Source organism: Gallinula chloropus, assembly GCF_964237585.1.
Source record: "Gallinula chloropus genome assembly, chromosome: 2".
NCBI lineage: Eukaryota > Metazoa > Chordata > Aves > Gruiformes > Rallidae > Gallinula > Gallinula chloropus.
The window spans coordinates 15139054-15153783 of NC_140086.1; the positions used below are offsets into that span (position 1 = coordinate 15139054).

The 14730-nt window shown below is 38.5% G+C and overlaps 1 protein-coding gene across 1 annotated transcript in view; it reads left to right on the top strand.

Moving 5' to 3' along the window:
* TAF2 (TATA-box binding protein associated factor 2) overlaps positions 1 to 14527 on the top strand; it is a gene marked incomplete at its 5' end in the record, with an annotated part of 61294 nt that extends 46767 nt beyond the window's left edge. The window contains 4 exons of the mRNA XM_084280258.1: positions 1762 to 1991; positions 4664 to 4816; positions 5232 to 5337; positions 12905 to 14527. Coding sequence (XP_084136384.1) covers positions 1762 to 1991; positions 4664 to 4816; positions 5232 to 5337; positions 12905 to 13170 — 755 coding nt within the window. The 3' untranslated portion in view covers positions 13171 to 14527. The remainder of the gene's footprint in view (positions 1 to 1761; positions 1992 to 4663; positions 4817 to 5231; positions 5338 to 12904) is intronic.
* Between the last annotated feature and the right edge of the window lie 203 nt (positions 14528 to 14730).

The window sequence follows — 14730 nt, forward strand, 5'->3', positions numbered from 1 at the left end:
ACATAAAACATTTATATAGCTTTTTTAGGTCATTGAAAGCTGTCTGTTCTCTGTGTATCATTATTTTTAGTGTTTAAAAGTTTACAGCTACACTCCAGGGGTTGAAATGGGGAGACTACTAGTAGTTCAGTTTCTTGAGTTTTGCCAAGTGTCAGGCACAGAAAATAAACAATTTTGATGTTCCCATCAGAGAGCTTGTTTTTCCTTTTTCTTGAGAGAAGAGTGTGTGCAGTGTTACTTACAACCATTACCTCTTTTTGCAAGGAACAAATAGGGTATACATTCTTATTATGATTCATGGGGCTTTAAGTACTTAAATTTCTATGCATCAAGATGACATAATGTTTCCATTTATTTTCTGTAAGGGATAACTGTGGCATTCCAGGGTGCCTTGAAAAAAATGTTTGTTAATGTGAGACAAGTTAGCAGACAGGTTTAAAGCTGTTTGATTCTAGAATCGTGAGTTGCTTTCATTTAAGCACATGCAATAGAAAACAGACTCTGATTAGTATATGTAATCTATTTTTTCCTTCTGTGTTAATCTGCATTAAATTGGTAATGCTCACCAGTTCCAAAGATTGCAGAGAAATGCAGCAGCCAATTCTTATTTGAGCTTAGCTGTTCTTCTGAATGGGAATTCATCATATCATATTATAATGTGCTAATTTCAGAAACTGAGTAATTTATTTATTGTTAAAGTATTAGAATAGTTTTAAAATTCATATTTGTGAATGTGTTGTTCTCTGGAGAGTATTTTAATGTTAGAAATGTCCAGGTTAATATTCATATCGCTTTTACTTGTAACTGGGTAAGTGTACGTGCAGCTAAGCCTACTCAAAGCACTGTTTAGCCCCATGAAATTTTGCATTTACAGAGATAAGGATCCTGTCATCTTGCTTTGTGCTAAGTCTCACGCAGCCACTTTAACACGGCAGTTGGCATGTCTGTGTCTTGTTTACCAGATATAGTTCTATTCCTGCTGTGGAACAATATGTTCGATAAATTTGCAATCAGTCAAGAGCTGGGCTGAGATAACACCAACATCACTATTTGCAGTGTTGCACCAGATGTTAGATGTCTTTCTGTTGTGATTGGTGCCAAACGTGCTCTAACCATTTGTGTAGGAAGATAGAAAAGCAGTACACAGTTTGCAGAGGAAAATGCAGTCAGTGAAGCACTGCTTTGAGCAGTAAGAGTACATATCTCCGGTTTGAAAGTAAAGAATTGAGTATCTAGTCAAGTACATGACATAGTAGTAACATCAAAAAGCAGGTCTGCACGTTGTTGGGTTGCATTCTCCATCAGTGCAGTTTTCCAGAGGTTTCAGCCCTCAGTCATGGTTAAGGCTCCTACTATGTTTCATTTAATACATAGGCAAATGCAACCAAATCCACTGATTTGGGAAGCCAGTTTGGTAACAGAATGTTCTGTTTCATTGTGCAATAGTAAAACCTAAAGTGAAACTTTAAAAATGAAAGCATGTGGGTGTGACTATTTTCCTTTTATTTTTCATTGTGTTACTATAGCACCTAGTTTCCCAGTCTCCTTCTACTAAACACGTCCAGCTTACAACCCAAACAAAGCCTTCCTTTTAAACAGAATGTGGCAGGTGAGTCCACAAGAGGCAGGAATAATGAAAGAAGTGTATCATGAGCACAGCAACTGACATATTCTGATGGATTCAGATCCTTAAACTGTCTTATTTGTGGTGGAGGAGAAGATTTTATTTCTGTTTTAAGAATAATCTCTTTTGGATTTTAGGAACTTCACATGACTGGAGATTACGATGTGGTGCTGTGGACCTTTATTTCACACTTTTTGGCCTCAGCAGACCTGCCTGTTTACCATTACCAGAACTTGGACTCGTTCTTAATCTGAAAGAAAAGAAGGCTGTACTTAATCCAACGATTATCCCTGAATCAGTTGCAAATAATCAGGAACCTGTGAATAGTACTAACAATCACGGACAGTCAGTAGGATTTCAGAACACCGTAAGCACAAAGCATCTGCATACATCCCATTCCGCTGGCTGAGTCCCTGTGTTGGTTGCTGATTTAATTTTGTATTGTGTTCAAGCTTCTCATGCCTTACCTAAGATGCCTTTGTACCTTGTTACTCTATTCCTCCCACTTGAAAAGCTGGCACGTACCATTGCTTTTGTTTTTTTTAACAGTTCTCCACAGCGTATGCAAGCTTTTTACTTGTTGCTGGTCTCATCATTTCTGTTCTTTATAAAACTTTACTTTTTCTGGATTGCTTATGAGATATGAAGTGGTTCACAGAAATGTTTGATGCTGTGATGAAAACGTTTTTATTAGACTTAAGAATATTGCTTACAGGCAAGTTATGGGATTTTCCAAAAGAAAACCTTTTATCAGTAAATTTATTGCATCTTAAGTTACGTAGATATACCTCCTCTTACACAACTTCAAGAGATGTGAAAGTTGGAGCTTTAACACCTCTTCATTGAACACTTGAATCTGAGGATGTAGCAGTGTGCTCTGAAGGATTTGTAACAACTTCTGAAAAATCACATACGTGAAGTTATCACATACACAGAGATACCTTTCTAGTTTTGGAGGCTTTAGTCCTGATGCGTAATCCATTGTATAATATAGAAGATGGATCTTACAAGCTATTCAAGTCATACTTTTCTTAAGAATAACTGCCACTGCTGCAAGAGTAAGTCCTCACTTGGGCAAATTTTATTAGGTGGGGAAAAACCTCAACAGACACAGTAATAATGAGTAATTCTCTTAGTTTCAAAAACTACACTTGATGGAAACTGCTTAGGAGTAAATCCTGAAAGCAAATGTGAACACACGGTTAGCATGTTTGATACACTTTCCACCTTTTTGAATTATTTACTGTTACTTTATCAGTCCCATAGTTGATTCCTAAATATTTTTTATTCAGAAGCACATACAGAGGGTGCAGGTTATCACTGTACCCTGCAGGCTGTTTCCAGTAGGGGGAGAAAATGATGATGAAGTCAAATATCCTACATATTTACAGAACATGTAATAAGTCCTAATTAGCTGTGCACAGACATCAAAATTAAATAGCCGGAGACATTTTGTTGGCAGATTTTTAGGCTGCAGTTCAGTGAACAACCAAATTTCTAGCAGCCAGGCTGTCTTAATCAGAAAATTTCCTCTTAACTCTTCTCTTTCCTTCTCTCCCTTGTGCTAGCACAGTTGTTGCTGCATAGTGAGCTGCATCAGGAGAGGGTCAGGTTAAGAAATAACTTTTTTATTAATAGCTATTTCCTGCTGGATCAGATTCTTGGTCCAGTTCATCATGTAGTTATTTATACAGATGCTTCTGGCGGTCCAGGACAGAAATGTTTGGAAAGGGGAAGCGGCTGCTTCTTTTAGCAGCAGGTACTGGCTTACACTAGTCTGAAAATACAGCATTAGTATAAGCCTCAGTTCACGCTTCATCCCTCTTATCTACTCCTGTGCCTCATCTCCATTCTCCTACCCCCTTACTTTCAGGTTACCATAACACTGTAACTGCTTCAGAATTCAGGGAAACAATTTTTTGGGGGGAAAATAAGCACAAAGAACCCAAATAATACAACACAAAGGCTGCCTACCCAAAAGTGTTTCGGTGCAGTAGTGTGGTGGGTTAAATAATAGGGATTAGAAAAGGGAAATACATATTGGAGGTAAAAAAGAATTAACAGGTGATAGAATACATCAGATTAACTAGATTCTTTACAGCAGACTGTATATTGTGAGAGCATAAATGTGTTAAAATCAGTACAGATAGACTTGTGTCACTGAATTTGCTGAGGATGGTAAAAGTTACCCACTTCATAAAACTGAATATGAATTGTTCAGGGCAGGAGCTTGTAGGGCTGGAATGCCCTTAGTGGGACAGAGGAAGAGTGGTTCAGTGGAGCAGCACATGCCCAGGAGGGTCTATGATTCAGCTTTTATCTAGTTTTTAGTGGGATTTTAATTAGGTTTGCTTCTGTGGATTCTTCCATTTTCCTTCTATGTTCTGTGTATTGGGCTTTTTGGAACACCTGTCTCCTGTTTTAATGACTATAAATGTAACTTGGTAGACTATTTTGCTATTTTTATATTCCTCTGACCCTGTTTTTCTTGAAAATCAAAGAAATAACTTACAAAATAGTTTTAACTCTTTTTAATAATATTGTTGTAAAACAAATTTTTACAAGACCCATGAGTTATACATGCTCACTATGATTTGTATTCAGCAAAGTAAGCATTAGCTTTTAAAGTGAACTAAAAGATTTAGCTAAATCCCATGTGTAGATCAGGGGCTATCACAGTTTTTCAACTGAGATTTGGACTGAGGAGAGTCTGCAAGGCACAGATTTATAGAAAGGCTATTCAGAGGCAGCAAATGTTGTTGCACACCAACAGTACCATGATTGTGAGAAGGGACAGAAAAGATGCCAATGCTAGATATGCAGAGGGAGCAGGGATAGAAGTAAAGAGAAACTATGTTTGTAGGAGAGGTTGGCACAAATCCATACAGGGTTTTAGAAAATACTTTTTGCCAGAACTACAGGGAAAACTTTGTTCAAATCACCCACTTTGCTCAGAAGTGTTTTCAGCTATCAGGTCTCTTTTAGGCTGAAACATGGATTTTGCTATCTTCTAATTTTGGTCTTTTAATGCTGCTTCAGGAGGATGATCATCTTATTAAGGAAACAGCATCCAGCATTTCTGGTCATCAGCAGGGGGTGAAGAGGAAGGCTGATATGCCACTCGGGTCTCCATTGGAGCCAGGGCAAATACTAGAGAAGAATGAAGACAGTAAAGTCAAACTCAAAATCAGAGTAAGAAATGGAAATTCAACTTGCACAATATTTAGGGTATTCAAAAGTAACAGCAGAGATTTCTGCAGACTTCCCTTAAAGCTGTGTTCAAACAAAAGATATGTTGTGTATATGTGTACAGTAGTTGTTACGCTTACTTTGGCAAAATCATTTCCCATCAGATTCTTTATTGGCTGGCAAGAACTAAAGTTGACAGTTAATGCTCTTGTTCACACAGCTTCACGGTAAATTAGAAAGAAGAAAACACACTGACCCTTTGTAATTTTACTGAATTTTTATTCCTTTGCAGTGGTAGATATCACTTCCTTTCCCTCTCACCCCCAGTTTACCTCAAAAAATAGAATTTAAAATATTTTATCTAGTGATATTCCTGTGAATTATTAGCATCTGCTTATTTTTTTCCCCAATATCTTAGTTCTCAAACTCTCAAGAAGAGGAGGAAATCGATATGGACACAGTTCATGACAGTCAGGCCTTTATTTACCATCATTTGAATATGTTGGAGAGACCATCCACACCAGGTACAGTAAATTTAGTTGGGAACAATAGTATGAATTTTACAACTATTTGGGGGAGGGGGGGGTGGTGCTACTGCTTATTCCCATACATACAGTGCTGGTAAGTGTTAATGTTAACTCAGTTCAACTCTGTAAAGGTGCATAAGAATATTTTGTTAGCTTCTGGTGTATTTATATATAACTGTATCTGTGTATTTTCATGCATACCCAGGTAAGGCAATTGTCATAGAATGACAGACTGGCTTGTGTTGGAAGGCACCTCAAAGCTCATCTAGTTCCAACCCCTCGCCATGGGCAGGGACGCGCTCCACTAGCCCAGGTTGTCCAAAGCCCCATCCAACCTGACCTTGAATCTTGCCAGGGAGGGGACAGCCACAGCTTCTCTGGGCAGCCTGTGCCAGGCCCTCACCACCCTCTATGTGTCATGTTTATAAAAGTGAAAACTAAAGGAATTGATAAAATAATGTAAAGCTGATCTAGAACCCTGTAAGCAATAAGTTAAAACCTATTTTGCCATACTTGTAATTTAAAAAAATAATGATTTTGAAGGTTAACTTTAAATAAAAAAAGCAGGAACAGTATTCAGGTTTAAAAAAACATCTCTAATCCTATTGATTTATAACTTAACATGGGTAGTTAGAGAACATGTAAGCCTCAAAGATGCTTGGAAGGGCTTTTCAAAGTTGAAAAGATTGCATCTATGAATTAAATGGTTTCATTTTAAGCACCTCCTTTTCTCTTACTGCTTCTCTTAGTATCTTTTTCATACAATATTTGGTAAAATATCTTCTCAAAGAATAGTCTGTCTTAAAAATCTTAAGGCAAATGGAATTTCATTGATGAACTTCCACCTTCTTTGCTGGTTTGTCACTAGCAAGTAACTTCAGTGGTTAGTCTTTCTTTCTCAAAATATTTTAACTGCATTTCTTGAGTTTAATTCCAGAATGTGCCAGTGGAGCTATCCCAAGGTAGTGTGATTATGTGACAAGCATTCTGAAAGATCTTCGGTATACATCCAAAACAGGGTTTTAAGGTTGCAGTAAAAGTGAAGTATTTGGCCTTAAAAGTAGGATTCAGAGTAATTACCTTCTTGCTTGTTTTTCTGTTTTAATCCAGTGGTTGCCTAATGTAAAACACAAGTAGACCTTAACAGCAGGATCTGGAACGTTGATTCCGTCTTCAGTGCCCTAAGTCCTGACCTGTACTGATGGGTGACCTCATCTGCTTTCCTTATGACCTGGCAATTTAGTGGCTCCATGTAAGAGAAGGGTGGATGTTCCTGCTCTGAGTATCCTGCTGAGGCTGGTGCCTTGGTGCTGGCCGGGGATGTGGAAGCTGTAGGCTCATATTCCCGCAGGGCCCAGGAGTTGGTTTTTACTTCCTTGGCAGATGCTGTAGCCACTGAGGGGGTTTGGTTTGTTGGGGTTTTTTTAATAAAAGGTAACCGCTGTCATTTCTCAGCTAGCAAATTAAGTTCATATGGGGACATAAAACACAGGGAGGTCTAGTTTCTGGATTCCAGATGGCCTTTGGTTAATGACATGTGCCTGCACAGCCAGCTCCACCAGGATGGATTTGTTGTTAGATATGTAGAGCAGCAAAACTCACAACTCTACCTACATCATCTGCATTGAGAGTAAGGGGAAGGCTGCATATAAATTGCAGAGCCTAATTCTGCACAGCCTTTACTTTTAATCTCTCAGAGCTACTTTGAATTTTGTCTTCAGTGTTATGGTCAACCATCACATTTCTGTTACAGCAAAGAATGACACATCCAGGGCAACACAAAGATGATCCACTGAGGATTTGTATTTGTAACTCTTACACGGTATTTTGTAATATTTTTTTTACTTGATTTACATACTCTATGGAATATAAAGTCATAATCAAAGTTCTGCCAAATAGTTCACAAATAGGACTTACGGGACCCTCTGTATGCCAGATCTGTGCTCCAGGACTGTTGCATATTAAGTTTGTACTAGAGTTCAGAAAAGGTAAAGTCTGATCAGGAGTGGAGTAATGGCCAGTTGACTGCAGCTTTTGTAGACCTACAGCAGACAGACAGAAGGTACTTCAAGTTTCACTAGTGTGCTAAACGACATACTCACCTCTGCCACTTAGGCATTCAGCACACAGGAATACATTTTCTTTCCTAGGTAATGAACGAGACGAATGCTGGGTTTTTTGCTACATAATTCCTTTTAAATAATAAGCCTTTGAAAAGCATTATTTTGAAACACTTCAGGTTAATTTCATTTTGTTTGGTTTGTGTGGTTAGAAAAAGTTTCACTTCAGATATTCTTTGCTTCTAAAATTTCACCTGTTTCTTATTCATATCATTTTCCTTAGAAGCAGAGAAGTCTGAATTTCAGACTGAGTAAAGAGTCAGTTCAATCTTTAGGAAATGAAGTACTCCTGAGCAGAAATGCCAAGCAGATGGGGAAAAATGAAAGCATACAGAAATAAAATTGTTCACACATATGAGCGCTCTTTTCTACAAAGGAATCACAGATAGTGTTTCCTGAGGGCTTTTGAGTTTTTACTGCAATGACAGAGGACGGGTACACTTGGTGAGTGAGTGCTGTGAAATAGATTGCCCAACAGGTTCTGAAACAGCCCGAGTATCTTGTTAGTAAATCTGTAAGGTCTTGTATCTGCCTTGGTTCTGTGACTGTGACTTGGAAGGCTCCTAGTCTGTACGCAGTTTTCCTCTCACAGCTGAGGGTTATGTCCCCACATGTCACATGAAGTGTTAGGTCATCAGCCAAACACAGCCTGCGAACAGCAGCTGCCAGGAGGAAGTTCATGTTGGGTCTAAATCCTGCCATATCTGTGTATTCCTTTTTTATACTCCCCACGCCACCCTGAATGTTAATTTGGATTTTTTGAGTTGATGTTACCCCCATAAAGCCAGAAAAATATTATTTTCCTTTAAAGGCTTTTTTTTCTGTATGCTTCTGCTTGTGGATGTGAAAGGTTAGGGCAGAGACATGCTGCAAGGGCAACAAAAGAAGGCTTGTACTACAACTCTTCTAGGATTACAGGTTTCAGTACTATAATTACAGCACCTTCCATAGTTGTTCATATGGAAAACATTTTAAATCCTACTAAAGCATCCTGTCTATCGTAGTAGAACTGTGGACTCAGGTAGATACAAGGTATTCAGAGCATTTTTAAAGTTACTAAAACATCAGTTGTAAAGTGTCTAGAGGAATGCTGTTGGGTTGATTATTCATCTACCTTAAGGACTAGAAATGTGGTAGCCTCCTTTGAGCCTCTAGAGCTGTGCAAGGTCACATTTCTAATGCAGGAACAGATTGCTACTAAATCATCAAAGAGTAGTACTAACACTCCCTACTCTTACGTTAAGATCAAAAGAATTTCAAGATCAGATTATGAGTAAGCGGTAGATTTAAACTCTCATTTCAGACTGCAAGGTGACTTGTTATACGTTGTTGACTTCAAGGAAATCATTAAGATACACTTCTCCTATTTAATATTTCACTCAGCTGATGAAAGTATCATACTTCAAAATTAACTGTGAAAAGTTCTGCCCTATGTGTTAGTGGTTATTGGTTGGCCTGATCTTTCCTGCTTCCAAAATAAAAGCTTGCCTGTAGCCTACAGTCATTAGTTCTTAACAGGTCATCACTGATAAATATTTAATTAGACTGAGGCAGTCCTTTTTTCTGAGTACATTCGGGAACAGTGAGTTGTGAGGACACATCCTGAGCCTTCGAACTCAGATCAGGAAAAAACCTTTGGCCATTGTATTAATCCTTTTGCTGTTTTCCAGGATAATCAAACTGGAAATTTCCACTGCTGACCTTGTAGGTCACTGTTTACCATGTAGCTGGATGTGAAACTTTGAAGGTCTTGGGCCACACTCATCCCTGTTGATTGGATTGTGGTTTGTTTATCGCAGTTACTGTCTGCAGTTTCAGGAAATAATGGTTTAGCTGGATTGAACTGTTTCTGGAAGGTTTTGAAACTGGATCCAGCCCATACTGCAGTGAAGTGTAGGGGGAAACTACTGTAACCATTATGTTTATACAGCACATTTAGAACAGCAGATTTGAGCCTGTTGTGCAAATCACCGTGTTTCAAGCATGAGTACAGTCCTTAACAGGAGTTCAGCCTGAGCTCTCTAAAAACCCCAGTCCTCTGCAGCTCTGCGGAGTTACCAGGGTCAGCAGTAAGAGCACCAGTAGCCCAAAGCTCAGCCCTTAGTGGCTTCCTGCTCAAAAGTGTTACCAAAACATCAGCACGCAGGAAGATAGATAAATGAACACTTCTTGGATATGAGGATACTGCTGACAGTCAGTGCTTTACTTTTTAAGGTGGTAAAAGCTGTTAGGGCTGTTCTGTTTGACTGCCCTTTGAAAGGTTATCATACCGATACAGTGTCTCTTTGATAGTAGGCTACACATAGCTTAACTTTATTACTTGAAATATAAAACTGCTTTCAAACTGCTAAGTTTGAGGTTCTGTAGATAATTTTGCCTCAGTGAAATAGTAAGTGGTTAATTGTGCACTTCACAAGGAAGGGTGTTTTCAAGTGCTTTATCCTAAAGTGCATGAAAGCAGCTTTAACACAACCGCAAGCCCTGCAGATCAAGTGAGAACATAAATGACAGTTGCATCAGTGTGTGGCTGCAGTGTGCCAACTACATGATTTAATAAAAACAGCGTAATATTGTAGCTCAGTCTCTGAGAAAACAACTGCTTGCTCTCTAACCTAGAAGAAGGATAAGGCTGGCAACTACATTTTCAAGTGAAGTAATTGAAACTGTTAAAGGCACAAAGTATTCTGAACTGACTTACTGATTTAAATGTTCTTTTTCTCTAGAGTAGTGGACACTTTAGAGTTTTCTAGAGTATTAAAGTAAGTGTAGTAAAAAGACTACCACAGTTAAGCCATTATTTTAATGTAAAGACAAAGCAATATCGTTAAATGATAGTCAAATGAGGAAATTAATAAAACAGTTACTAGTCAAAAGTACATTTTAGTTAAATCCCTGCTCGTCTTTACTTTAACAGAGGCCATCCTTTGATATAGGTACCAAAAATTACCTGTCTGGATATAAATCCCACTAAAAATTTGAAGTCAAATGAATCTGTAAATTTGATCTCATTAAAATTTTTTATGTTGGAGCCAAATTAACTGGTTCATTTAGCACATCCTCAGAAAGCTTTTGGGGGTTTGGGTTGGTTTTTTTTAAATAGAATTTTAATTCTCACTCTCAAGCTTTAAGTTTTGTCCTGTGATCCTTACAAGAACACTCTACTAGGGAGAAAATAGAGAAGTTTTGTTTTATACATAATTTGAAATACATAATACATGTTTTATACATAATTTGAAAACTCTGCTTAAAGCAAATGACAAGACACTCTTGTGGCTGGAAGTTTAAGATTATTTGTGCCTGTGTGCTGCTTTGATGGTTCAACAGATGCATAAACACAGCATTCCATTAAAAAAATAGTGTGTCTTGAATGTGGCCAGGGTACTAAACAAGAAAAGTAGAAATAAGGAAAACCAGGGTAATTATCACAAACAGTTTTTAAGACCTTTTCAGCTTTTTGAGTGGCCTCTTTCTAGAGGACATGCTGGGCAGAGCTGCAGTTCAACTGCTGGGCAAAGGGGCATTATTTCTCTCATGAGCAAGCTTTCTTTGGGTTCTTTGGATCAATTACATTGTAATGCAGAGAAACAGCAGCTGTGGTGTCCCACCCTCTTCACACAAAATCAGCAAGGTAGGAGAGACCATATGGAAGATCACCTGAAAAGTGGGTAGTAAGTTAAAGTCTCAAGTTACATGTTGTCAAATTGTAAAAGTTCAATAACAAATAAGCATAAAAAAGGTAAAGCAAGCTGTAAAATAGGTAAACAAAACCTGACATTGTTCCAACATTCATGCACCAATGATTCTTAAAAAGTAAAAAACTTACCCTAGATATTTGATGAACAGGGTGTTACAGTTACCTGCAGCAATTTTTATTAGGGCTCTAGTCTAGCCCCCTTCACATCATCACCAGAATTTTGTATCGCATGGTACTCATATCTTGCAGTGGAGCCTGAACATCTTTCTACAACAAGCCATCGCTTTTCCTGTTTAAGACTCCAAGCAATAGAGATTCCACAATGTCCTATTGATTATCCTCACTGTAAGAATGTGCTGTGTTTCTATTCTGACTTCTGAACAGTGCTTACAGATGTAGATTTTTTTTTCCCAGCCATATTGAAAGACAAACAAAAAACCAGAACAGCTGTACTGTCTAGAAATTTTCCTATATATGTGCTTGATTGAATCGGTTCTTAATCTTTTGGATAAGGCTGGAAAGATTGCATGGAAATCTTTTTCAGTGCTTGTTTGTCCTACTACAGGGAGCTGGTTCTTCCGATTTCCAGGAATCATTACCATGGACAAATCATTTTGGCCTTGAAAGATACAAAATCAACCAAACAAAAAGATGTACTGGGGGAAAAATATTAAAAATATACAGAAAAACGTAACTACAAAGTATATATCATCATTCCTTATTAATTTCAGCAAAGTCTGATGGGGAGGAAAAGAAGAAACACTTAAAACTGTTGTGGAGAAAATCCATTTTCATTAAAACTTGAAGGATTAGTTGCCTTAAAAAATCCGAGGGTGATTTTTCTACATTTGACCAGCAGTTAAAGCATGTTCTTGCAATGTCAGGGATTTGATTCCGTTTCTGTCTAAAGGGAATTTGAGCTGTCCTACCTTCCGAGCGCTTCCCCTCGCTAACGGTGTTACTGTTCGACTGTCGCCCGGCAGGCCCGCCAGCTTGTGTGGAGTAGTGAAACACTCATTCAGGATTTGAGAGGTCATGGGTCAGATTGTCCTTCCCTCGATCCCTGTGCCAGGCTTATTCAGTATATAAGAGGTTCTAGTGCATTTGTGCAACATGTATTAAAGATTGTGTAACGTTACTGGAATTTGCTTTTTGGTTTGGAATAAAACTTGGTATAAGCAGCGGAGGCCCCATCCCTGGAGATACTCAAGGTCAGGCTTGATGGGGCTCTGATCTAGTGAAGATGTCCCTGCTTACTGCAAGGGAGTTGGACAAGATGACCTCCAAAAGTCCCTTCCAACCTAAAGCACTCTGTGATTCTATGAAATAGGCAACATTGTTTGTAAGATGCAATTTTTGGGAAAAAGCAATTTAATTCCTGTCCGGTTCAAAAGGTTTGTATGTTCTTGCAGGGAGCTTTACCTCCTGACTAAAAGGATTTCACACCACAAAGCTGAACTTCACTGTATGCCAGTCCTGCCCTTTACATCATCGGTTTCATGTGCAGTTTTATTTTCGATTTTTGTGGTATACTTATGTTTAAAAATGAGTTTCTGGATGCTCATAGCCTGCAGTTAATTAGGTCTTTACAATTCCAAATTGCCCAGGATACATTTATGCCTTGGAGGGAGGGAGGAGAACTTCTGTAAAAGCCATCAGTAATGCAGGAGCATCAGTGCTATGGGCAGAGCCTTTCCAGAAAAAAACAAAGTTAAACATTTATTAATCCCACTCCATCCTTTTTTTTTAGGTAAAGAGCAATCTTCGGGAGAGATGAACATGCACCCTGTCTCAGCAGCTCCACTCTCTGTCTTCAGTAAAGAATCAAACTCCTCCAAACACAGTGATCACCATCACCATCACCACCATGAGCACAAGAAAAAGAAGAAGAAACACAAGCATAAGCATAAGCATAAACATAAACATGATAATAAAGAAAAGGAGAAGGATCCCTTTGCTTTCTCTAACAGTCCAGCCAGCGCACGATCGATCCGTTCCCCATCACTTTCAGACTGATGCTGGTGGCTTCTCTGGAGTTCAACTCATAATACTCCCCAAGTATTTTGAAGGATGTATATAACTATAGCTTCTATCTTTTTTTATGGAACTAAGACTAGGCAAATTGCCTTAGCAGTTCAGGAGCTCTGCCACCGTCCTTATTTGAAGCCTTCTCTTTGCATATGCGGTTGTCGAAATAATCTGATTCAAAAAGTACGTTTTATGATTCTGAGTCATTTTGTATTTTGCTGTTTTCTATACCTCCCCCTCATTTTTATTACAGTTTTTTTTTCTCCATTTCAAATCAAGAACACAGCTTTATGTCCACTGGCCACCCCCTGCACATCATGCCAGCCGTATGTACTGCCAGAATCAGTTATGGTTTAATCCTTCAAAGAGTGTTAGGAGGCAGAGTACGTCTGAAGCAGAAGCTGATTGCCAGAGCTTTGATGAAGTCCTGTTTCCAGAGCAGTCCTGTATAACCACATCGAGACCTGAGAAGATGAGGGAGTTCTGTAGTCTTCAGTTGAGCTGTTTCTTGCTTTCACCATCACAATGCAACTTCAGGATTTTATGGTCAGAACAGCATAGAGAACATTTGCCTTTTTCAGGTACTAAAACACTCAACAAATTCCAAGCTGCTTTTAAGCTGCAGGTATTTATTGCAGACATGGCTATTGGAATATATTGACATTCTGCAGTTATGTTTTTGGAATTTTAGCAAAATGCTTAATGCATGTTTTGTCCTGTAATCAGGCTTTTAAAAATCCAATAAAGTTTGCAAATTATTTTGACAGAGGCAGAATTTTTTCTTCCAAGTTTGACATTGGAATATGCTTTTGAAAGATGGCTTTGCTAAAATGGAAAAAAAAATTTTAAAAAGCTTAAAAATTAAAAGAGAAAAATACCTGTTTCCTCTTGCTGAGGGGTGGTGGTTTTGGAAGCACTCTCTGTGATCGGCTCGTGAATCCCCGGGAGAAACGCATTCATAGATTAAGCTGGGTCTGGGACTTCAGGTGATGGCTACATTCAGATATCTTCAGCTGTGTTCTATGCAGTGTACCATTTACACTCAGCAAATGTTTTATTTAAAAACAAGTTTTTAGAAGTATTCACAGCAGAGATAAATCATCTCTGCCACTTTTTATGTCTTTATTTGTATGTAGAGGCAAGGGTTGCCCCTAGGCTCGCTTTACATTTGGTTTCCTAGAAGATGGTTGTACTTGGGTTAAATATCTTTTAAAAAATTTCCTCAACTCCTGTGAGAGACTGATTCTCCCTTCTTAGGGCAACGATAGAATTCAACAGAGACCCAAGAAGATATTTTTAAGCCATATTCTGTTTCATTGGAGTTAATAAATGCTTTTATATTATATACCTGCTGTTGAATCATGTAGTTTTTGTAATAAATTCCCTGTAGAATGGAAAGGTGATAGACTCAGATATCTTGTGCTGCACATATTTTGCTATTCAGACACTGTTCTCTCTCTACTCCTGCATGGATCACAGTGCTGGTTGTACTCTGAACGCACCATACGGTTGTTTCGGGTGGATGTGATGCACCTGGGCAGCATCCCA